The 20309-nt window shown below is 32.3% G+C and overlaps 1 protein-coding gene across 2 annotated transcripts in view; it reads right to left on the minus strand.

Annotated features, from left to right (window-relative positions):
* Positions 1–1825: 1825 nt before the first annotated feature.
* The window catches only part of LOC132716619 (tyrosine-protein phosphatase non-receptor type 11-like), a 44632-nt gene continuing 26148 nt past the window's right edge, over positions 1826–20309 (minus strand). The window contains exons 5-15 of one of the 2 annotated variants that reach the window (XM_060699926.1): positions 19555–19671; positions 19114–19242; positions 18531–18627; positions 15784–15863; positions 13897–14043; positions 13008–13166; positions 12134–12288; positions 9725–9792; positions 7638–7789; positions 6231–6388; positions 1826–5124 (exon numbers count right to left, since the gene is read on the minus strand). In XM_060699926.1, the coding sequence (XP_060555909.1) occupies positions 5001–5124; positions 6231–6388; positions 7638–7789; positions 9725–9792; positions 12134–12288; positions 13008–13166; positions 13897–14043; positions 15784–15863; positions 18531–18627; positions 19114–19242; positions 19555–19671 (1386 nt within the window). In that variant the 3' untranslated portion in view covers positions 1826–5000. The remainder of the gene's footprint in view (positions 5125–6230; positions 6389–7637; positions 7790–9724; positions 9793–12133; positions 12289–13007; positions 13167–13896; positions 14044–15783; positions 15864–18530; positions 18628–19113; positions 19243–19554; positions 19672–20309) is intronic. The other variant, XM_060699927.1, reaches the window with a different exon arrangement.

Genomic DNA, 20309 nt, shown 5'->3' on the forward strand with positions numbered 1-20309 from the left:
ATTGGCAACTCCCTTCTATATACAAAAATAATTGTTCAACACATTTCATGGAAAGAAACCACACTCTGCTTACACTTGTTTAAATATTAACAGCAACAATGATATAATCAACACTATTGTTTAACAAAGAGCACAATAATTTAAAGATCATAATTTACATAACATATATCATAATACTGCACGTTTGTAACATCAATTTTCATTGGATATTTGTGATGTTTAAATCTTCTATTTACAAAGCTGCAGCATGTGTAGGAATTAAGATTATTTATTCTCTTTTTTTATGAAGCAAAGGAAGCTTATGTGCAGTATTATAAAGTTATAATTTTTTACAAAAAAAGAAGCTATTAGCAGGTTATATGGTTAGAACAATCAGCTGTGTGCTATATAACACTGGCCTATCAGCTGTTTATATTTGACCATATAACCTGCACAAAAATATCTTGTATAACTTTAAGTGTAGTACATGTGATATAAAACAGGAAAAAATATGACACAAAATAGACTCCTTAACTACTGGTAACATTCTGTACATTAATACATTGTCAATTAAAATGCAAATGTGGACTACTTAATTTTTTTTCCACCCTGCAAATATGATTTGTGGTCAGAATGAAAAATACAGGTTCTGTCCAGTCATCAACAGCATGGTAAAATTTTATTTCATTTTGGCCTAGAGCTTATAGATATACATAGAAGCAGTGAGATATATCTAATATTTCTCGTCTCATTTTTTTCTGAAACTATTTCAAATGTATAACAACAGAATATTTCATTAAAAAAATATCTCCAAATATGTTACATGATCTCCCCTATAATCTCAGTTCAACATATCATTTCATAGACAGTACAAAAATTTATAGAAAAAATGTTATATAACTTGCATTATCCAATATAACAATAGAAAATTTACAATGGCCTGCCATTTAAAAATAAGGGAGAACTGTTACATCATTAATAAATAACATGTACACTTACAGTACAGGGCTGTGTTTCAAAGAAAGTCCTAAGTGTATCCCAAGTCTTAGGACATAAAACCAACTTCAGGACCAACTTGAGACCCTTTCCCTCAACATTTTTATCCTCATATTAGTACCATAGACTATAAGAAAAAAAATGAGAAAAGTTAAGAAATACAAGACAGGCCCTTTTATATGCAATGTATGACCCCATCAGCATTGCTTTTCAGAAATTAAAAGACACATACCATAAAGGTCATAAATAAGGATATTTTCTTTGAAATGTTAAATTGTTTCCGTTTATACTTAGGACAGACTTCAGACTTACAACTTTCTATGAAACACAATCCAGATAATTAAAGTTGGAAATCAGATCTTTTGACATTAATACTTGAAAATGGACTGAGTATCTGACATACAACATACAGTAAACTTCACTTGCAATGATATTCAGGGGACAGATATAACAATATTACTACATCAGAAATTTGTAACAACCAAATGACAAATTCTGAGTACCGAAGAAGAAAGTCATTTTGAAGTCTCTGTTACTGGAATGTCATATTTTTTGTAAGCTGGGCTTGAACAAGATGGTCCAGAATAAGACTAAGCTTATCATACTTTTTTGCTTACTTGCACAGTTGTTGGCAATATCCTATATTTACCTGTGTACGAAAATCACTAAATGAATTGAATTTATTACCACTAAATTATTTTTTGTTTTCAAATCAAATTTTTTTTTTCTATATGTTCACTGGAAACTGACTAACAGTGTATGTTCACCTACAACTTATCTAGTGATTACAATAAGAAGGGAAAATATATATATTTTTTTAATAAAAACAAAATTATGCCTTCATTTCTGAGTCTTATTTATCAGTATTGGCTACAACACATTACAAAAACTGTTAATCTCAGCAAGAGTATCTCTTTAATATATGTGTAGGAATTGATAATCTTGACATATCAATGCAATATTGACATAGATGGAGCTTCACAACAGAAGCTAGCAACGATCATTGCAGACACATCAAAATAACTTTATCATCAATACAAGTGAAATTTACTATATAACCATTTAAGAAAAATCCTTCAAAAGTTTATAATCTTGTTCACTTTCCTGTACAAATTTTCTATCTTTAAGAAAATACACTAACAAGTGCACAACATCAAAGAAACAGACAATAACTATAAAAAACTAGCTTGTCCAGTAGTTAATTTGAATGTAATCTAGATAAAGTTAATTCAAGATAAAGTTCAGCTGATTATAATCTTAAATTTTTCAGCAGTTTATAAAGTAGAAACAAACACAGTGAGGTGATTATGTAATAAATGTTTATCTGCTAGTGTGTGTGACCAGACTCAATACATGTACTATTGTAGGCTTTTGTAACTATATTGCTTTATGAAATCACATAAACTTAAAATAGACTGATCTAAATTCAAAGCCAGGCAATTCCATTACACAAATAATTAGACAAGTTAAGTGTTTTAATAATCATCTTGAAATTATTAGAAAGTTGAAAACTGGCACAGTTCCACAATACTTCAGAGATCAGGATCAGATTTTTGGACCTACAAATTGACAGATAACACTTCTTATACAAGATTGTCAAAATATATAAAATATACTTCAATTTGATAAATATCATTGAATTATGAAAATTGAGCCGCGTCATGACAAAACCTACATAGTGCGTTTGCGACCAGTAATGGATCCAAACCAGCCTGTGCATCCGCGCAGTCTGATCAGGATCCATGCTGTTCACTTACCAACTCTATTACAAATTGAGAAACTGATAGCGAACAGCATGGATCCTGATCAGACTGCGCAGATGGGCAGGCTGGTCTGGATCTATGCTAGTCGCAAACGCACTATGTTGGTTTTGTCGTGACGCAGCTCAAATAACTTGACAAGTTTAATAATAGATTTCTGAAATATTACAGTAAATTATTCTTGATATTTTTACTTCTTTCACAGTGGAATGATGTAATGTAATTTCATCCTACTACAATTATATTTTGATACAGGGTTTAGTATATAACTATATGGAAATTACAAAAAAAAATATGTTCCATCTTTTGTGAAAATGATCTTAAAAGTGCATTATTTCATGATATTGAGGGTGAAAAAATAACTTGTAAACAAATTATGCCTCAACATAAACAAATGTCCTGCTTCGACCATGCCTTCATGTAATGTCATAAATAACAGTAAAATTATATTACATCAATTAAAAAAGAACAAACAAAAATCAACAAAAAAACCAGCATGATACAAATACAGAGTTTGTTTTACTTATTGGTTCAAATTATACCTTAAATGTGAACACCAATTATAACAACTTCACAAGTGGTTACACCATTTATAATACAGTATTACATCTGGTGTTCACTATGTGAGATATATCTGTATCTTACAATAAAATTACAAGTTTATAAGTGACAGTTATAAGTAGCACTAGCTCACTACAACAAGATGTAACAAGACCAGCTATATCTGTACAAAATTTCTATGCTTAAGTGTCAATTTAATTTTACCTGAACACTCACTATGTACTTTTGGATGGGCATAATGTCACTTTAATCAAAATAAATGTTTTATAACAGTAACTTAGCTTCCTTTAAAGGCACATTCAGCCTAAAAATGATGATTCTTTCTACAGAAGCTGCTAACACATGAGTTATAATGTTGTAATAATGGATTAAGAACATGTGACTGTCAGATGCTTGTTGCCTGAAGAAATTAGCACTGAATGTAAAATAATAATTATTATGTGATAAAGATAGCAAAATGTAAAGAAAAAGGTATATTGACTTCTATACAAAATACATCATCACTGAACTTATTACCAATACAAAAAAGAGGCAAAAGAAATGGCTCAGTAATATGAACAATGAGTAAAATTTCGGAAACCATAACAGTACATAAAAATAATAACTTTTTAAAATATATAAAAAATACTAACATTTTTAGGCTTAATGGGCCTTTAACAAAGCTAGGAAGATTCATACCCATATTAAGAAGAGAAACATTGACATCATACCAGTCACATTAACATAATGAGACACGTATACCTTGCTCTCCATATAGCTGCTATCAACAAAACTATATAATACTAGGGGCACTACATGGAGCCTTCCCTTAACCTGATGGAATGGTAACTGATTAGTCTTTGCCACCCAGTTTAAAGCAAGACAAGTTTGCACATCTATACAGTCTGACCAGGCTCTACTCTGTTGGCTGAATAACTTTTATCTTTCATTAGAATTTTTAATATTCCTAAAACTGATAATGGACAGTTCCAAAAATGGAAGCTGGACAAGTCCATTTTAGAAATACAGCAGAGTAAGGGTTAAACCCAAAAAGTTCCTACATGACCCTAAACAGTATCAGTATCAAATTAAAATCCAACAAAACAAAACAAACAAAAATGTAGTCCATTAAAATTATAACAGAACAATTTTTTCCCCATAATTTTTACTCCTATAAATATTTTTAATAGAAATTATTAACAACTGCACACAAGATATACCTTATCTGCTAACAAAACATATATACACCCCAAATTATTCTTTAGTTTAAATTTTAAAAATAAACAAAATAATTTCCATTTATCAAGATCATTTGTTGGTATCCTAATACAGTTTTTTAGGAAAAAAATTCAGAACATAAAATTGGACATAATTATCATACAATTATTTCTAAAATAAGATGACAATTAGCTAGAAAACTGATGAAAACTACTTCTTTACCTTGAAGAGAGGATGACAAAAATAATGTAAGTAAAAGTATTCTATGCAGCCATGGCAAGCATGTATTAATTGTTTGTATTCATCATTGCACCATGTATACGAGAAGTCCAGCACAGTTCAAGCCAATGATATCAGCACTAAATAAAAATGAACACTGCTAGCAACGTACAAGAAAAAGATTGACTCGAGTCACATCAATATTATATGGCCACCTAAAAATCAGAGATTTACTGGGTGGGTACATTTGAACAAAATTTTCTGTTCTGTTTTGTTTGGTTCTGTTGATCATTTCTTGTGTTTACTTGAATGGTGTCCACCATGGCTGGCATGGTTATTGTGACCACTTTGACCTGGTGTCTCTTTTACTGTCCCAATATTTTGATATATTTGTCCTGCATCTTGTGGAAGCCTGAAAAAAAAAATCATTTGATTAGAAGTGATGATTTGTTCAGTAGAAATAAGAGGGCATTTACCAGACCTACACTGTTATCTAGAATTAATATTGTATGGAATTATTATTGTTCATGTGTTACTTGAACATCTTTTACATATTAAAATGACAATTAAAATACACAACAGGTGTTTTATGATTCCTTAGTTTGAAAATATTGGAGATTTTTTTTACTCTATTTTTAGCATTAACCTAAATAAGGACCAAGTAATCATCTTTCAACAATCTAGAATATGGTATAACTAAAGACACTTCACAGCAAGTTTAGTTCAGTAAAGACCGATTCACTTCTTCAGAAGAAGAACTATGGATAACGACTGGTCAGCAGTCTATGCATAATGAGGGTGCAACCCCCCTCTCAGGCACTGAGAGTTCGGAACCTTGACATGTCACCAGTCATGTTCTTAAATAGTATTTATTATCTAAAGTGGTGACCTTATGGATTTTAATTTCATAATTTACAGTGTGTTTCCAAACAATGCTGTATTTTATAACATGCTATCAGTAGTTTATAGAAATATATCAGTGAAGTAAAAAACTGATAATTCACTGTATAAATCAGTGAAATTATCAATTTGATAATTTTCACTGTTTTGAATTTAAGCCCGTTACATTATTTCAGTGAAATACCAGCATGAACTGTACTGGAAACTTACTGATGTAACGTCATATATGATGTCACATTGTATTATTATTTGGCGCGCTTTTCATTAAGTATTAGGATTATACGTCTTTTTCAACGTTTCTTTGCATTATGATAAAAAGAAAATTTGTTTAGTTTAGAGTAAGATCGAAATATATTTCACCTCATGAACACCAAAAGTTCATATTTCACTTGTGGCTGCGCCACTCATGAAATATACCTTTTGGTGCTCACTCGGTGAAATATATTCCAATCTTACACTGAACTAAACAAATATCCTCTATATATTTCTTCGTTAAATGCTTAAAGTGCTGAGCTTGTCAGCAAGGTAAAAAAGGAAAAACAATGCTTACTTGAGCAGATTTTAATGCTTAAAGTGCTGAACTAGTCAGCAGGGTAAAAAAGGAAGAACAATGCTTACTTCGGCAGATCTTTAGCAGCTCTTTTTGTTGTGTGTGGTGGTTCTGCAATCTGGGGTTGATGAACTGGAGGTGGAAAGCCACGTGTTAGGGAGTTTCTATTGTCTATACTGTGTGCGTATCGTATATTTGTATACTCCCTACCTGCTACTTGACTTTGCTGAAAAACAAATTTGATCAATAGTGATACATGTATGTTAGAAGAATGCTTAAAATAAATATTATACAAAGTTTATAATTCAATACTAAACAAAACAGCACTAAAATTTTAATCATGACAAGAGCCATGTCAACATGGCCATCCCCCGCCGAATGTGTTTGCTCATTGGAAGAATGTATATGTAGAAAGCAGAATAATTCCATTTTAAGAGGTCTTTTGGTAATGAAAACTGATGGCTATAGTAAATACAGATTTGAAACCTATGTGAATACTGATGGCTGAAAATAACAAAGGGCAATAACTGAAAAATAATGCAGGGTAGAGTTATCATTCTTGTGCACTGCACTCCTCCTCAATGAGATCAATCTACCTATGAAGTTTCAAGTTGATACCTCAAATACTTTTTGAGATAAGCTCTGGACAAAATAGCATGAAAAAGAACAAAGGGCAATAACTCAAAAATTGTATAGGGAAGAGTTATCATTCTTGCGCACAACATTCCTCCTCAATAAGATCTATCCACCTATGACATTTCATGTTGATATCTCAAACACTTTTTGAGTTATGCTTCACTCAGGTGAAAAATTAAGTAAGAAAAATAACAAAGGACAATAACTCAAAAATTATGAAAGGTAGAGTTATCATTTTTGTGCACTGCACACCTCCTGAGTGAGATCTATGCACCTATGAAGTTTCATGTTGAAATCTCATATGCTTTTGGAGTTATGCTCTGGACAAAAATCAATTTTGGAAAATAACAAAGGGCAATAACTCAAAAATTATGCAGGGTAGAGTTATCATTCTTGTGCACTGCACTCCTCCTCAATGAGGTCTATCCACCTATGAAGTTTCAAGTTGATTAAATGATAACTCAAATACTTTTAGAGATATGCTCCGGACAAAAATGTCGGACGGAAGGATGGACGGAAAGTCGGACGGATAGACAGAGACTATTTCTATATCCCCCGCCGCCTTTTCGGCGGATAAAAAGACATAAAGGACAGAAATCTAGTGTTTATGAAATAAACATACATTTCTAGGTTAATTAAAATCTTGGGTTTGGTAAATATCTTCAACAACTGTACAAAGTTTTTCTTAAAAAAAAAATAAATGAATTTTAGTTACTTTTCAAGTCTGTAAAATCTTGTAAGTCATCTAGTTCTTTCATATGACACAAAATTTCAAGCATTATACAATATGTATACAACAAACGATTTTCTGATAATATTTCAAGTAATAATTACTGTACCTGTTCAGCTTCTATCCTTCTTTTCTCTGTTTCTATATACTGTTGTACAGCGAAGTAGACAAACTTGTACTGTGCCTCGGTCTGAACTAAACCTGACCTTTGTGACCTCACCATCTGTATGGTCTTCTGTATATCTATCTCGCAGTCCATACCTAACGAAATAAATATATCATGCAATATGACTTACAGTTATGTCAAATCTAAGTTTTTATACATTAAATCAGTTGTTAAAGGAACTCCACAGAGACTCAAAAGTCTGAAATTAGAAAATTTGATTTTTTTACATAGATCAACAGGGACACGTAAGACAGTAAGATATGCAAAAGATAATTAATAATTTACTCAGAAAAATATAAAAAATTGTATTTTTTAACTTTTCTTGGTCTGATTTGAGTGAAAAGCCTTGTAACGCATTGTAATGCTTTTCAATTTAGGGTAATTTTTCATGATAAGAATTATTACTCTGGAAAAACAAAGTGATCAAATGATCTAAAAAAAATTACGCAAGTTTACTTATGAAGACCTTCTTTGAATGGAATATTAATCTCCAAAAAAATATTTCCTATTCCGTCAGGACAAAAAACCTCAATGGAGCCCTTTAATGTCTAATTTAATCATTGTTGGGAATTATGAAGTTTTAATTTGAAATCAGCTAATTGGTTTAGGAGTAGTTATTGTTTTACATGTTTTTATGCCATTTTTTGAAGGACCTATGGCACAAGATAAGCACAGAGTGATCACAAAAGTTCACCCTTGAGTATATCCCTTGTGATTAATATGCTACACCGGATCACAGAAGTTTTCAAACAAAACTAATTTGTAAAGTTTATTTTTAAATACAACTACGGCAATTTGAACGATTACAATTAAGAGCATTTTATCACACATTTGAACAAATACAAAGGCTGTTCGAACACACAGCTGTCACACAATCCAAGGACTTTGACTTATTTATGGTAAATTGTACTCGATTTATTCTAACGGACCACGAGTCAACTTTGACACTTCGAAAACATCGACACAGAAAATATTGACTCATATATAGGATTTTATAAAGAATATATAGGGGAAAAATTCAGGACTTTCATCGGAACATCAAGATAATCGACTAACCAATTTTTGTCTTATGGAAGTACTAATGTATTTATTTATGAATTACTATCATTCACATATTTATCTCCAGTCTACTCAGTTTTATGTAAAAAACTTGCCTTGTTGTATGTTTGGAAAGGTCTATAGTAAATAAATGATAAGGATTAGGACAGCAACGCTCGAACTATTCTTCGTGCTTGATAGTAAAAAAAATGCCTTAGTTACCTCCTCCTGTTTATCTTAAAATGATGATCACAAAAGTTCACCCTTGAGTATATCCCTTGTGATTAATATGCTACACCGGATCACAGAAGTTTTCAAACAAAACTAATTTGTAAAGTTTACTTTTAAATACAACTACGGCAATTTGAAAGATTACAATAAAGAGCATAATATCACGTTCGAACAAATACAAAGGCTGTTCGAACACACAGCTGTCACACAATCCAAGGACTTTGACTTATTTATGGTAAATTGTACTCGATTTATTCTAACGGACCACGAGTCAACTTTGACACTTCGAAAACATCGACACAGAAAATATTGACTCATATATAGGATTTTATAAAGAATATATAGGGGAAAAATTCAGGACTTTCATCGGAACATCAAGATAATCGACTAACCAATTTTTGTCTTATGGAAGTACTAATGTATTTATTTATGAATTACTATCATTCACATATTTATCTCCAGTCTACTCAGTTTTATGTAATGAACTTGCCCTGTTGTATGTTTGGAAAGGTCTATAGTAAATAAATGTAAGGGATTTTAATCTTAAAATGATAAAAATTGAAACGGTAATTGTACTGTATTTAATCTAACTTTACCACCTAACATTATGCTGGTAACATAGATATCTTACATGTTACCTCAAGCATACAAACAAAAAACATCATATTATATTATATATACCACATTTAGGTATACCATATAAAGGTACATGAATACCATAATTATAAAAGTACACCATGTAAATAGATTACTCTACATACCATAAGTCTTGACCTGATTTAGAATCATATCTATCACAATAAATGTCCCTGTTCTTCCTATACCAGCACTAGTCACAAAAGAAAAAAATAATACATTTTTAAAACTTTTTCTGATGTACATGTCATTCAGTTATTTTAAAAAACAAAACCTTTCCTTTTAATCCATAATAAAATACTAGAGATGGCAACGAGTAACCGGCTAACCAAGTACTCAATGGAAGGTACAAATATCAGTTAACAAAATTGATATGCAATTACTGGGAAAAATATATAATTTCTTTTTTTTTTCTTCAATTTAGAAAGATTACTGTATCCAATTCGTTCAGAAATTCCCAGATGTACATGTATCATCATAAACACCTGTTTAATGCAATCAAATCATCCTTGCAGAGGTGCGTAAAAGATATTGTAAAGTTAACATTTTGACACGTGCATGGGATGAACCCATGTGTTGCTTACGTCACTCGAGTGACTCGATCTCTTATGATATTTAATTACCTTCAATTGTGCATTAATTAAAACGTTGTAAAATATAGTGTTGTTGATTTAATCTTAATTAATTTGTTTATTCTAAGTTACCTCCCTTGCATTCCTATTCATAGTTATTAATTCTATAAATTTAAATAGAAATCAAAAGTAGCATGCAGACGGTGTTGCTATTGTGTGATAATACTTGAAAATCATTGGAAATCATCCGAGTAACTGAGTACTTGATCGGAAAAATGACAGAGTATTAAAACCAAGTATTGGTTTTGCTATTCATTGCCATCCCTACAAAACATGTTTTGTTAGTAAAATTTTCATTCAACTTTAATGTAATACACTTATAAAATTTTAAGAAACATCACTTACTAAAAATATGTTACAGAAATAATAAAAACAAGAGGGCCATGATGGCCCTGAGTCGCTCACAGAAACAACTGCTTTTCAGAGTTGGAAATTATCCATTGTCAATATTTTCTTTAATTTGAGCATAGAAAATGTTTAAACAATAATTTGAAGAAATGCCATGACCTGGGGCATTTAAGCTTTAGCTTAAACAGTGCCAATCAAATTAATATGAGCAAACTTGATAAAAGACAACCTAATAATGCTACAAAGTTTGGTGATCATCTATCAATTATTTCAGTAGGAAATGTTCAAAGGTTTTCCTATTTTTGGCTTAAGTGGCCGCTAAAAGGGGCCAATCAAATTAATATGAGCAAACTTGATAAAAGCGTACCTAAGAATGCTACAGACAAAGTTTGGTGATCATCCATCAATTAGTTCTGTAGAAATAGACGTTTAAAGGTATTTCTATATTTAGCTTTAGTGGCAAATCAAATTAATATGATTAAAATTGATAACAGACTACCCAAGAATGCTACAGACAAAATTTGGTGATCATTCATCAATTAGTTCTATAGAAGAGGATGTTTAAAGGTTTTTCTATTTTTAGCTCTAGAGACCCCTAAACGGGGCCAATCATGATCAAACTTGATAAGATAAAAGACTACCCAAGAATGCTACAGACAAAGTTTGGTGATCATCAATCAATTAGTTCTGTAGAAATAGACGTTTAAGGGTTTTCTATTTTTAGCCCTTGAGGCCCCTAAAAGGTGCCAATCAGATTAATATGAGCAAATTTGATAAAACACTACCCAAGAATGCTAAAGACAAAGTTTGGTGATCATCCATCAATGAGTGCTCTAGATATAGATGTTTAAAGGTATTTCTAATTTTAGCTTTAACAGCCCCTAAAAGGGGCCAATCAAATAAATAAGAACAACTTGATAAAAGTCTACCCTAGAATGATAGATACAAAGTTTGGTGATCATCCATCCTTTAGTTCTTTAGAAGAAGATGTCTAAAGGTTTTTCTATTTTAAGACCTAGAGACCTCTTAAAGGGGCCAATCAAATTAATATGAGCAAACTTGATAAAAGACTACCAAAGAATGCTACAGACAAAGTTTGGTGATCATCCATCAATTAGTTCTGTAGTAGGAAATGTTTAAAGGTTTTTCTATTTTTAGCTCTGTTGAACCCTAGAAGGGGCCAATTGAAATGACATGAACAAATTCAAGTGTGACTGTCACAAGGATGCTACAGACCAAAATTTGAAGTAAATCTGCCCAGCGGTTTCAGAGAAGAAGACAATTGTTGACGCATGACGATGGACGCCGGAAATATCCCCCTTTGATACTAATAGCTCATCCTGAGCCTTCGGCTCTGATGAGCTAAAAACAACACCAAAATATATTCTTGTTACAAATGTAAATCCTCGATGTTTGCTAATGATAATGATGCACATTTATCCCAATGTAACAGATCAAATGTTATACCTCTAAGTCACCTTATGACATACTGTTTTGGTGTCATGTAAAAGCCTACCAAATAATACAAGTGTATCAAATAGTTTTTATACTAACCTGCAGTGAACAACCACGGGACCCGCCCCTGAGATGCTCTCCTGCTTGCTATTGACAACATTCAGAAAATCTAACACACTTCCAGCTTCACTGGGTACACCATAATCTGGCCACGTCATAAAATGATACTGATAAACTTTACGTGTGGGTTCCACCTGTGGTATAAGGTATACAATAGATCTCTCAGAATTTGTTATGAGTATAGAATTAGATAAGATATATCATTATATCATCTATAAATAACTTTGAAATGCCTTTCTCTGATTGGTTTATACATATATTTTTTTTTAATAATGACAGGTCCATATCAGAGTATATTAACCAATTTTTCTATAGATTTACTGCAAATTCACCCCGAGGTCATGACATTATGATGTCATGTCAATGTTGTTGTTATTGTTCTAAAGATATTTTGGTGAAACACAAAGAACAGACATAATGGTTTTGTACACAGTAAGATACAGATTTGATAAGCCATGTAAAAGGATTTAAAGTTTTTATAGCAAAACAAACATGGATTATTTAGGTAGTGAATATGTTCTGAAACAAATAATGCTGATCTCGGTCATTGCCTCAATGAATGTACTTATTTTCAGTACATGATCGCATTCACAATGTAAATAGTCCATATTTGGTTAATATGACAAGGTTCAAATTAAAATGCATATTGGTCTCCCTTGTTCATCTGAACAATAAACTGTACAATACCATAATTATCATGCTAGAAAAATTAAATAAGTTTTCCTATTCTATAGAAGAACAATTATTTATTTCATTCAATAAAAGAACAATTATTAGTTATTTGTATTTTTTTTCAACTAATTTCTTCTATGTACACAAGTAATATATAAATATAAACTTATTTCATTCTTACAGTTCCATCATCATTTTCCTTGAAAACTTCAAGTTCTCTTGTAGTATAATCTTTATCTTTGGATTCTTTAATATACTTTACTGTAATTTTTCCTTTATATACTTCATAAGACTTTTCCCCTCCGTCAGCTGGATCTGGCCAGTATCGTACAGCTTTTATCTAATCAAACAAGTTAATGAATAAATCAGGTGGAATAGGTTATAATTTGACAAATATGACACAGTATATATATATGAGATTACATGAGTTTCCATCTTACAATAGTAAACAAGTCTAAAACATTGATAAGATGCAAACCATCTGTGGTAAGTTCTATAACATCTTCTAAAAATGTTTAATCTACATCAACAAATGAAAATTTCTTTATATTACATGACACAATATGAAAATACAAATGAGCCGTATCACAACAAAACCAACATGATCAGGATCCATGCTGTTCGCTTACAATCTCTATAACAAGTAGAGAAACTGATAGCGAACAGCATGGATCCTGATCAGACTGCACGGATGTGCAGGCTGGTCTGGATCCATGCTGGTTGCAAACCCATTATGTTGGTTTTGTCATGACGCGGCTCAAATTCAAAAACAAAATCACTATTTGAATGATCATTTTTAAATAAGGGTAACATAAAAATAATTTGATAGTTGAAACTACATTGTAAATAAGCGAACTGATTTGATAAAATGATGTTTTGTAGATCAAATCAGACATTATAACTACTGACAACTAATAATTCTCAATCGCTCATTAAACATTACTCCAAAGTCATGTATATGCCAAACATAAATTTCTAGCACTCTATTATCCATTTCTTATGATACTCTTTTTCAAAGTCATTAAGCCTGAAGTCTGTTGGTACAAGTTTATATCAATGATAAAACTGACCTTGCCACGTTCCACTTCTTTTGTTGTCATGACAATCACCCTGCATTTTTCTTGCCAGATCATTCTCCACATATCTACCACAGTACTTTGTAAACATCCCTGTGTAGCTATATAACTTTTCTTTGGCTCTATATTATCATCTTCAGCCTAGAAAAAAATAAACCCCAAAAAACAATGCACGAGTTATATACAAATTTATACAAAATTATCCACTTTTTTCATAAGTTTATAAAAATTATACTAAACTTCAAGTTATAAGAAAAGTGAACTACACATATTACTCTGAATATTCTAACTTTATGTATACAAACTCTTCCTAAATAATAAATTCTAACACCCCACAAACAGTTTGGTCATTTAATAAACTGATCTCTCAAGTACCTTAACTTAATTATCTTTTAAGGACTTTATAACATTGTCTGTATCAAGTCAAATATTTCATTTACTACGATACAGTGTGGCGATCTTATATTAACTTACACAGTGGCATGCCACATATTTTACTAACAGTAATCCACTATGGCTAGCCACATATTTCACTTTCTGTGATATATTGTGGCTAGTGTCATAGAAACTTTTCATGATACACAGTGGCATGCCACATATTTCACTAACAGTGATCCACTGTGGCATGCCATATATTTAACTAACAGTAATCCACTGTGGCATGCCAAATATTTTACTAAAAGTAATCCAATGTGGCAAGTCATATATTTCACTTAACGTGATACAGTGTGGCTTGTCTTATATTAACATTACTGTGTTACACAGTGGCATGCCACATATTTAATTAACAGTGATCCACTGTGGCATGCCACATGTTAGTTGGCAAGTCATATATTTCACTTACTGTGATAAAGTATGGCTAGCTATATAATGTGATACACTTTGACAAGCCACATATTTTACTAACAGTGATCTACCGTGGCAAACAACACCATTCACTTACTCTGATACACTGTCGAAAGCCACATATATGACAATTGTGATGTCCCATATTTCACTAACTATGAAACACTGTGGCAAGCCACATATTTTACTAACTGTGATACACTGTGAGTAGCCACTTATTGTTAAACACAGTGGTTAGTCACATATTTTACTAACTGTTATATACTGTGGCAAGCCTCATATTTTACTAACTGTGATACACTGTGGCAAGCCTCATATTTTACTAACTGTGATACACTGTGGCAAGCCACATATTTTACTAACTGTTATACACTGTGGCAAGCCTCATATTTTACTAACTGTTATACACTGTGGCAAGCCTCAAATTTTACTAACTGTTATACACTGTGGCAAGCCTCATATTTTACTAACTGTTATACACAGTGGCATGTCACATATTTAATTAACAGTGATCCACTGTGGCATGCCACATGTTAGTTGGCAAGTCATATATTTCACTTACTGTGATAAAGTGTGGCTAGCTATATAATGTGATACACTTTGACAAGCCACATATTTTACTAACAGTGATCCACCGTGGCAAACCACACCATTCACTTACTCTGATACACTGTCAAAAGCCACATATATGACAATTGTGATGTCCCATAATTCACTAACTATGAAACACTGTGGCAAGCCACATATTTTACTAACTGTGATACACTGTGAGTAGCCACTTATTGTTAAACACAGTGGTTAGTCACATATTTTACTAACTGTTATATACTGTGGCAAGCCTCATATTTTACTAACTGTTATACACTGTGGCAAGCCTCATATTTTACTAACTGTTATACACTGTGGCAAGCCTCATATTTTACTTACTGTTATACACTGTGGCAAGCCTCATATTTTACTAACTGTTATACACTGTGGCGAGCCTTATATTTTACTAACTGTTATACACTTTGGCAAGCCACATATTTTACTTACTGTGATACAATTAGCATTGATGTAGTCAGATCCTACAACATTTTTGTCCCCATCTGTTAATGTCACACGTGTGTGGTCAACTGAAATGGTATTTATCAAAAATCTATCAGTTAATCATAAGATCCCATCAGAAAGAAAAATATGCAATGCATGAAGACATACATAAGTTTATATGTATACATAAATATACTAACTTAAAAATGTTGAAAAACCTACTAAGTAACAAAAATCTGAAAGTATATAACCAATATATTCAATTTTAAATGCCTTATCTTGTTTATATTCTCTATATAACAATGTATGTATCTCATGAACTTATTTCAGGTCTTCAGTATTAGTTATCTTTTGTTAAAGGATCTAATTTTTCAAAACAATATAGTTCAACTTGTTAAGGCAAAATATCTCAAGACTGTATTTTTTTATCATGATAAAAGTATACTTAAAGGAAAAATTTATAATACTGTTTGTACTTATACATAAATATACATGTATGTAAATAAATATTCCACTAAACATTGACAGAATGATCAAGCCACGGCGATAACTGTTTCAAACTTTTTCACCACATTTATATAGAGTATTTATCTTAGTTCAATTGTTAAGGAAGATTTAAGCCATATTGTCTAAAACACTCTCAAAATGAGCCGCGTCACGACAAAACCAACATAATGGGTTTGCGACCAGCATGGATCCAGACCAGCCTGCTCATCCGCACAGTCTGATCAGGATCCATGCTGTTCGCTATCAGTTTTGCTACTTGTAATAGGGTTGGAAAGCGAACAGCAACGGATGCGCAGGCTGGTCTGGATCCATGGTGGTCACAAACGCACTATGTTGGTTTTGTCGTGACGCGGCTAATATATTTTTGTCTAATACACTCTCAAAATCCATTCCTATAACCAACGTTTTCTGAGTAATGAGTGTGAAGTTTCTTGCTCAAGGAAACAATATGCACCCATGGGTGAACGTTTTCCGGATTATGCCGGATTTCCGGATTTTCCGTCTCTTTCTGGGTCATTTCTGTGAAACGTGTAAATTCGTTGAGAAAATGGGTGGGGTAGGGTGCATGCCTTCTGATATTTTTTTTTTGAGAAAGTAGGTCACGAAGGACAAAAAATTCTGTCCATACAAATATATTAAGACTGCAGATTCTCCTTTTTTTCTGCAAACTCCGCTATCAAGTCAATGCAAGAAAAAACACAGAGGTGTACCGATTTCCTGGTACCTGTAGACTGGTCCCCTGCGCACTTCAAAAATCTTGAATGGAAACCATAATAGGACAGGGAACCAGAGGTTAGGGTACCTGCAATATGACGTTTCCGACACTATTTATAGATAAGGATTTCCCTTCTTTGTTTACTTTGGAAGCTGGGGAATTCTTAGAAAAAAAAATCAGATAAAAAGGTTTGAAAAACAAATGGAGATGGGAATGGCAAGTAGAAAGAGATGTACAGGGTCTGAAATTTGGAGAATGTTTGAGGTTGAGAAAAATAGAAGCTCCTGGAATGGCGTTTTGTGATGTCTGTGGAAAAACTATTAATTATGTGTTCATGCTGATGATGCAAAACACAAGGCAAACCATAGGACTGTAAAATCAAATCAGGTAAGTGAGTTTTATTTAGCTATCTAACTGGAGAAAAGTGCTACTATGAACACGGACAGTTGTCAATATGAGTCATAATAGCAATTCAAACTTTTCTCAGTTCTGTCTTAACTCTAACTCTTTGAAAAATCCATTAATAATATATGTCAATTTAAATTGAAAGAAACCTTTGTAGGGAAAAAATATGCCCATTTTTATAAGGGTGAATTCTTTAATGGTTATTCATTTAAAACCTTATTTTTAATTTTATTTTACTGGTTAATTTGGAATCCATTTACATTAAGATTGATTCATCATTTCCTGTTGTAGCTTAGTACATTTTTAGAACCTGTAGAGCTATATAAAAACAATGTATTTACAGGTTCTGCCGGGGTCTTCTAAAGCCAAACCAGAGACCAAGTCAATGCAAAACAGAGTTCCTAAGCAGAGAGCGATCACTGCAGCATTCATATGTGAACACTGCCTCCCTTTTACTATAACTGAAGATTTAATAAATTTTGCCAAAAGATTGAGTCAGGATAAGAAACAACTTTATCAAAGTCCAGTGCTACCTATATAACAACATATGGAGTGGCTAAAAGCTTTTAGGACAAGCTAAAGCGGAAACTGAGAGGCCAAATGTTATCTCTTGACATTGATAAGGCAACAAACAACAATAACGACAAAATCTTGAATGTCATAGTCCAGTATTATGATGATGAAGAAAAACAATTTGCACTAAGACATATTGGGTCACGTAAACAAAATTTGGCTACAGCAGTCAACATCATCATTCATGGAATTGCTTGAAAGTGTCCTTGAGGAATATGACATAAGTGTTTAACTGTTATGTTTTTGCAATGATTTTTCCAAAGTGTAAATGAGGTTGTGAATATATTTGAGATGCTTCCTAAGGTCCTCTGTTTTGCCATATTCTCTCAGCTTCCGGGGGGCTTCGCCCCCCTGGAACCCCTCACCAGGGCTTTGCCCTGCACCCACTGGGGGACCTAGCGGCCCCCCAGGCCCCCAGCTGATTTTTCAGACTTTTCTAAATTTCAAACTTTCACCCATGTGCACCACATAGTACTTACTTTTCTGCACTTGAAAAATGTTTAACAGTAGTAATCATTTCTGTTACTTAAGAGCCTAGAATGACACTACTTACATGGCAAGATGTTTTTGTATCTATTTTTAGCTTTATTTTCCGGCCTCATTCCCTCTTTCCTGCTGTATAAATGCCTTACTTCTTGTTGTTGTAAAACCTATAAACATACCATGTATATAATCAGTAAAAAATGTATTTCATAAATGTTAAAATAAAAAGAATTTGCTGTTTTTCAAATAATTCAATTTTGTTGATTTTTTTACAATCAGCTATAGTAAACACTGACAGATTGTAGATTCTCTTTCAATTCTCAATATTAGGTTATGTATTGTTCCCTTCATATATTTCTCCTTACCAAGTTAAAAACTATCCTTAATCTTTTTTGGATCAAGATCTGATTTTTTTTGTGGATTTTAAGACACACCAACTCTGTACAGCTCATATATAGGGAAAGCTGACTAGCTGATAAAGACTTTATGTGCCCATACAGGCAATATTGTAAACACAAGCAAGTCCCTCAGGAGAACACTATATGCCAGCTTTATAATGATTTGATGCAAAAAAAAAAACAACCTTTAACCAATTAGTACCCAAGGTCCCCATTCAAGGTGTATTTTTACAATTGGCTATTTAAAGAACTTACCTCAAATTCATCCCAGAATCCACCTCTGGCTTGTGCTTTATTATCGTCTTGTTTATTTGTTGTGTCCCTTTGTAATTGTTTCACTCTACTATCAATGCCCGATGCAGCTATACGAGTAGCATTAAATGGCTAAAATATATACAAGACATACAAATAATATATGATATAATAAGTTATATAACATGTAAAAAAATAGCAAAAATATCAATACCAACAGTTAAAGGCAAAATCTATGCACCAATAGGTATTCATAAAGAAGATGTTTTCATTATGATCCTTTGTCAAATCTGTACAATAACATAATTCTAGTAGTTTCTAACAATATTTGCACAATAGAAGAAAGTTTGAAATTTTATTAACAGTTGCCAAACATTATAACCAACTTCTTCACTAAAAATGTGAATGGGTCAAATAAATAGAGAATATTTATTATATACTCACATGTCGTAAATGCACCACAGTTCCAGATGTCTCCACCATTGGATTTTTCTTGTAATGTTCAACAAGGTCTGCGAGAGTTTCCAACTGTTCCCCGCCACCTACATCAAACTTGCCATTCTGAGAGAAAAATAAAGTACAATTTATCTTTGTTGAAAAAGTAACACAAACACTGAAAGAAAATCCTAACCCTTGATTTAAAACAGTACATGGTAAATTTAGCATATCCTGATAGTTTCTACGGATCTACTTTACCTGCATAGGATAAATTGACAAATTGAAGTCAAACTATAAAACAAAAAGATTTTTAAATGCAGATGGAGTGAGCTGTCCTAATATTATTGTACTATAAACCATTTACACTGTATTGTATTGAACCGCCAAAATGTTACTTGGCGATGAACATGTATATGTTTTTGCCAATAAATTATTTGACTTGACTTGTACCTACTTAAAGTCTCTGTAACTAGCTTGTCTCCTACATTTATTTTAATTTGTAAATTTGTAATGAAATAGATGTCAATAAAAAAGTACTATGTAGCCAAGATAGGATTGTATAATCACATGACTCATAGGTTAATCTTGAAACAGGGAAGCATTACACTCCCAGTTTTAACCTTTCACCTGCTGGAATATTTGTAATGTATTTGCCCAGCTTTGAATTTGGAACAGTCCATTCAAAGTTTATGGGATTACAATACCATAATTCAAAAAACTTAGGGTAGTCTTACTGTACTGCTTTCCCACCAATAAAATTC

Source organism: Ruditapes philippinarum, unplaced genomic scaffold (assembly GCF_026571515.1).
Source record: "Ruditapes philippinarum isolate M1 unplaced genomic scaffold, ASM2657151v2 ctg1353_1_1_1_1, whole genome shotgun sequence".
NCBI classification, from domain to species: Eukaryota; Metazoa; Mollusca; class Bivalvia; order Venerida; family Veneridae; genus Ruditapes; species Ruditapes philippinarum.